The sequence below is a fragment of the Ochotona curzoniae genome, unplaced genomic scaffold (genome assembly GCF_017591425.1).
Source record: "Ochotona curzoniae isolate NIBS_2020 unplaced genomic scaffold, NIBS_Ocur_1.0 scaffold_2476, whole genome shotgun sequence".
Taxonomy (NCBI): Eukaryota; Metazoa; Chordata; class Mammalia; order Lagomorpha; family Ochotonidae; genus Ochotona; species Ochotona curzoniae.
Window position 1 is genome coordinate 11,820,795 of NW_024467095.1, and position 6,000 is coordinate 11,826,794.

Below are 6,000 nucleotides of genomic sequence, written 5' to 3' on the forward strand. Positions count from 1 at the left end.
GGAGCATTCGTGCATCCCTGTGGAATGCTGGGCTCACTGTGCCACCATGTTACCCCTGACACTGGTAGTGTTAATAGTGGAACATTTTCACTGAGCCCAATGGAGCAGGGTTTTAGGATATGGGGTAATAATAGAGGTCAGGGGATCACAGAGAAGTGAATGCAATTGTGAGAATGAAGGCACTGTAGAACTTGGTGTGACATGTGAACTTAGCCTGTCCTAGTTCTTTGAGAAAAGTAGACCCAGTGACCAAAAGATCAGTTGCAGTGGAGAGTCTCAGTTCATCTGCCTCAAGCTTGGCACGCTCAAGGATTACACTCCCTGAAACCTGCAGTCGCTTCAAGCTGGACTTTCTGGCCCATTAGATTCTTAGTGGGTGAGCTGAAGCCGTCTGCCTGGGATCAGAGAAAGCCTGCTTTCATGTTCTTAACTTGTGCAGTCGCGGATTCTGACCTTTGGTGCGTAGTCTTGGACATGCAGCTTTGAGACAAGCAATATTTAATTTTCCAAGACAGATCCTGGAATTTGTTGTATTGACTGTAATGAAGCTAAGCATACTGCCTAGGAAGCCCGCTGCGCTCATTCTGCCCTTCACACACTGTCTTCTCCCTGGACCAGCCAAGAGGCACTGCTGCTTGTGGGACAGCTGCTGCAGGTCCAATGGAAACGAGATCAGTCCTTTTTCTTCCCCCACCTCACACCTGGACTGGACACAGATCATCCTTGGGCAATAAAGGAAACTTGTGCCTACTCAGGCACATCTCAGTCACAATGCCATGTAACAGAAAGAGCCAAGGCCCTGACATATTGGGGAGATTATGACAGGCAACAACTTTCAAAATGATAACATTTCCTCATGAAATCACAGTGGGAAACCAAACATTCTCCTCAAGACATGTAGTTAGAGAGAGGTTGGGGGTAGCAGCTCAGGGAGTGGCATCCAGCAGCTCATCCTAAGTGGAGAATGGAATAAACCACAAAAGGACGTGACCACTTGCTCTTCTGAAAGTCAGCCTAGCCCTGCGAGTCCTTGCTGACCCAAAGGCAGTGGGAAGCTGCACGTGACGATGACGTAGGCGATAATAAACATCCCTTAGCCTCAGACCAGCCATTCCCTAACTAAACAGCCGATTAACTTCCACTAGGAAGCGAGGTTAATGTGTTGGAACATTTCTATGTGCCTTCTGGCAGGACCTCGCTGATCTGATGATAATATTTGAGAGGGGTTTTGTGTGTGTGTGTGAAAGTTATTTTGTCATGAATGTATTACTAAAGAGTCACCATCATCTACGATTTTATACAATAAATACTGCACTCTGCCTAAAAATAAATGAGCATAGGTTTACAAAAAGGTATGGGGTGTTTCTCCTTCACATTTCATGATTAGTAACAATAGAGTGTTTCATTAGTAGAACAAAATCCTACATATTTTTTCGTTTTTCAATTTTTAAATTATCATTATCATTTTATAATACAATTCTATAGGCCCTGGGATTTCCCTCACTCCTTCCCCAGATCCCTTCCCCCTCCCCCACCGAGTTCCCCTATGTTATTACTATAGTTCAGTTCTTCATACACAGTCGCAAGTCCATTGTTGTGGGCATGGACAGTGGCATCCTATTGTCCAGCATCCAATTTCAAGATATAGTTAATAGTATCAGTGAGAGTTCATCTTTGATCTGGAAGTAGAATGCATACTGCATTGTATCCTCACGTCTGGACATGATAGTCTTCATTACGCAGTTACTATACATCCCCTTAAATGAAAAGCCACGATAAAAAATCAACAGGAAGAAAAATAGAAATTTACACCACCATGAAGTTAAATAACAATCTTGTGTATTTGTAATGGAGCCGTCAAGCCAGAGAGCAGTTAATATTGACCTTTAATGTAGGATAGATACCGCTCCACAACCAAAGGAGACGTGTTGAGAGAAGCAAATGTGTTTCTCTGAAGAAGTGACTAGTTGGAAATTAAAAAAGGAAGAAAAAACTACTTATAACAGCTCCACAATATTGAATATTTTGGTATAAGATGTTTGACAAAACAGATACAGTCTATATGGCAAAAACAATAAAATGCTAATGAAAGAAACAGAAAAATACCTAAATAAGTATACTATGACTCAAGCATCTATCAGAGAAAACATGTAAATATAGTGGCAATAAAAGTCTAGTAGAATTTTTAGTTGTATGATGACGTAGAGCTCACACAGAAATGCAGAGGAATAGAAATAGCAAAAAAAAAAAATAAGATTGGAGAAATGACACTTTGCAATTTTAAAGTTATCAAAAGGCACACTAATCACCACAGTGTGGCACAAACATAGAGAGCCAACAGCCAGATGAACAAGTGTATAGGAGCAAACTATTGAAACATGCAGCCGTGTGGATTACCTTGATGACGTGTTAAATATGACAGGCCAGTCTCAAAGGCGCCGTGCTGTATTCCATTCCTCTGAGCATGAGCAGTTGGAAGGTGTGCCTAGCAAAGAGAGGCCATGGCTTATGGAACTGTTCTGTATCCTGATAGAAACACAAATCTCCATCCACATTAAAATTTACAAAACTATAGACCAAAAAAAGTTTGCAGTATAATCTTTTTTTAAAAAGTCTCTCAGTTCAGAGTTAATTTGGTTATGTTTGTCACGTAAGGAAACAATTAATTTGGAAAGCACTAATTTGCTTGCTGGAATCCCGGCTCTTTTGTTAGATGTAATATTTTTAAGAATGACTTATTGGAAAGGCAGAGATAAACAGAAAGAAATTTCCTTCTACCGGTTTACAGCCTCGATGTCTGCAGAAGGCAGAGGTGAGGCAGGCTGTATTCAGGAGCCAGGTGCTCACCCAGGCCTCCCAGCAGAACAGCACTCAGTCCAGCACCCACTGCCTTCCCACAAACCTCAGCACGGAGCTGCATGGGAATCAGAGTGGCCAGGAATGAACCCGGTGCTCCAGGATGGGGTGATAGCATCACACCTTTGGCCCTGGGCAATGACTTTTCTCACCATTTTGTTTCAATGTTGCTATTATATAAGAAGTATTTATTTCAAAGTAACTTCTTATTCCATAGTTCAGTTTTCCCTATAAGTAAATGTCAGACTGTTTGAAAATATAGTGTTTATTTTCACACGTATAAAATGCAGCTTTGGAGACTTCTTTTCTACTGCTTTACACTTGGCAGGATGGAGGTTTGCTTCTGAATAACCCTTCGGCATTGGCAATGCACGAGTGTAAGTGCCTTTGGCCGGACGTCCCGCTGGAGTGCATTGTTTCCCTGGGCACTGGCCGCTACGAGAGCGATGTGAGGAACACTGCAACGTACACAAGCCTGAAAACTAAACTTTCTAATGTCATCAACAGTGCTACCGACACAGAAGGTCAGTCTGTTTCCTTACTTCTAGCATTCTGTAAAATATCGTAATCCTCACTGTAGGAGAGGTACATTGTGGGCTTCCAAAGCATGTGGAAGCAAGGACTTTGTAGCTTTCCTTCTTTACCACCTGTCTCTTGTTAAAAGACCCTCTTGGAGCTCACACTGTCTTTGTCTCCTTACCACTGAAAAAGTGTCCAAGGGCCTGGCACGATAGCTCAGTGGCTAGATCATCACCTCGCATGCGCCAGGATCCCATGTGGGCACCAGTTGTATCTTGGCTGCTCCACTTCTCATTCAGCTCCCAGCTTGTGGCCGGGAAAGCGGTCAAGGACAGCCCGAAGCTTTTGTTGCCTTTCCTCGTCTCCAACTTAAGAGTCTCTGGCAAAATTTTCAAGTTTTCCTGTTTTAGTCGCTTTCTTTTATTGTTGTTTTGGTTATAGAAATGTATGCATTTGTCAAAAAGTGTCAGACTGCACAGTTAAAATTGGTGAATTTGGGGGGCTAGCATAATGGTGTAGTGAGGCAAGCAGCAGTCTACGATGCCAGCATCACATATAGGTGCCCATGCAACTTCCTGCTGCCCTGCTGCCCATCCAGATGGTGACTCACAGGCACATGGGGGAGACCCGCATGCGGTCCCGGGCCCCTGGCTTCCACCTGTCCCAACCCTGGCTGAGAGGTCACCATGAAGTGAACCAGCAGGTGGAAGATCTCTCTCTCTCTCTCTCTCGCTCTCTCTGTAACTCTGCCATTCAAATAAATAAATATTCTTAATGGTGAACTTTTTTGTATGTAAATTATATCTCAATAAAGTAATACCAAAATATTTTTAAAAAGAAAGCTCTGAAAGGTATTTCAGCTGTGGTGAACAATATGCCGAAAAGCACAAACAGATGAGAATACTGGAGCAAGTATCATAATTTAGAACAACGGGAAGCGTTTGGGAAGATGACTCTGTATTGCTCCTCATTAGCGGGAATTCCTTCTGTTGTTAATGTGAGTGGTAAAGCAAGTTTAAAAGCATGGTTTAGAAGATACGTCATTACATAACAACTCCTCCCGTGCCTGCTTTTCTTACCCCAGAGGTCCATATAATGCTGGATGGTCTGTTGCCTCCTGACACCTACTTCAGATTCAATCCTGTCATGTGTGAGAACATACCTCTGGACGAAAGTCGAAATGAAAAACTGGATCAGTTGCAGCTGGAAGGCTCCAAGTACATAGAAAGAAATGAGCACAAAATGAAAAAAGTTGCAAAAATCCTGAGTCAAGAAAAAACAACCCTGCAGAAAATCAACGATTGGATCAAATTAAAAACTGACATGTATGAAGGCCTTCCATTCTTTTCAAAATTGTGATGAGTGTACGCATGACTTTTGACAAGTGAGGGCCCATGCAGAAGAGCCACCTGACTGAGAGGCACTGTGCACTGCAGCGGCAGTCAGCTCGAGACGGTCACGACTTCCGGGGAGTTCTGGAAAAGAAGGTGCTTCACCCAGCTCTCACAGCACAGAGGCAGTGTTCACTTACAGAGCGTCTGTGGGAATCAGGTTTTTAAGATGTTAATAATGAAGCTTTAGTAATTGTATCATTTGTCCTAGCTGGTTTTAGTAAATACTGATGTTACAGTGTTCCATGTTTGAAAAATTAATATATGTGCCAAATAAGAAACTGAAAAACTATCACATTATGCTTTGTTGTTGTTGTTGGTTTTTGCTTAACTCATCATAATCATACAGGGTCATGTGGCCATGGAGTTTTTTTCACACGGAAAGCTGATTTCTTCTTAAACTTCTGTCACTTGGCCTGGTTACACTCAACTCTCCACAGGCAGAATTCTGTAATAGCATCTAGTTAATTCCGAAAAAATGAGATTTTTCTCTATGAATGTACTTTTACATTTGAAATATGGAATAAACAAGAACAGTTTTTCTATCCAAAATTTGCTTATCTCAACTTTGTTTGATTAAAAAGATAGGCCAAGTTACAGCCACCACTTTCTCCCCCGATCTGTCAGGACAGTGCTGTGTGTGAACTTTTTCTGACCTGTCTTTAGTTTATCATTCAATATTACCAAATTAATTGTTTGAATTTACTGAGAAAATATTCCTATAATTAACAGAAATAAAATAATGGAATAGTCTACTGTTAAAAGGCTAATGTCATTTTTTCCCAGGTTGTTTTGTTTTGTTTTGAAGAGATGGAGACAGAAAGCAAAGAGAAAGAGAGGGGTAGTTCCCACCCACTGGTTTGCTCCCCAGATTCCCACACAGCTAGGACTGGATGAGGCTGAAAGTGGGAGCTGGGACGTCAGTGCAGGTATTCCATTGAGCTGCAGGGACCCAACCACGTTGAGCTAGCACCACTGCCATCCCGGGTCTGCGTTAGCAGGGAGCTGCTTTCAGGAACCAGAGCCAGGGATCAAGGCAGACTCTCAGCCGTGGCATACATTTAACCAGATCCTAATTGCCCTGCTGAACTTTGGACCCATGTTATTTTTAATTATTATTCAAACCTTAATGCCTAAGTTTTTGTAACATTTCGATACAGCTGTCAACAATATACTTCAAAAAACAAAATTCTTGAGCCTGGTGAATGACTCGATTGACTAAATCCTTACCTGA

The 6,000-nt window shown here is 42.2% G+C and overlaps 1 protein-coding gene across 2 annotated transcripts in view; it reads left to right on the plus strand.

Annotated features, from left to right (window-relative positions):
* Positions 1-5,530, plus strand: part of PNPLA8 (patatin like phospholipase domain containing 8) — a 31,345-nt gene extending 25,815 nt beyond the window's left edge. For both annotated transcript variants that reach the window (XM_041002018.1, XM_041002019.1), the window contains 2 exons: positions 3,185-3,380; positions 4,460-5,530. In XM_041002018.1, the coding sequence (XP_040857952.1) occupies positions 3,185-3,380; positions 4,460-4,734 (471 nt within the window). In that variant the 3' untranslated portion in view covers positions 4,735-5,530. The remainder of the gene's footprint in view (positions 1-3,184; positions 3,381-4,459) is intronic.
* The last annotated feature ends 470 nt before the right edge of the window (positions 5,531-6,000 follow it).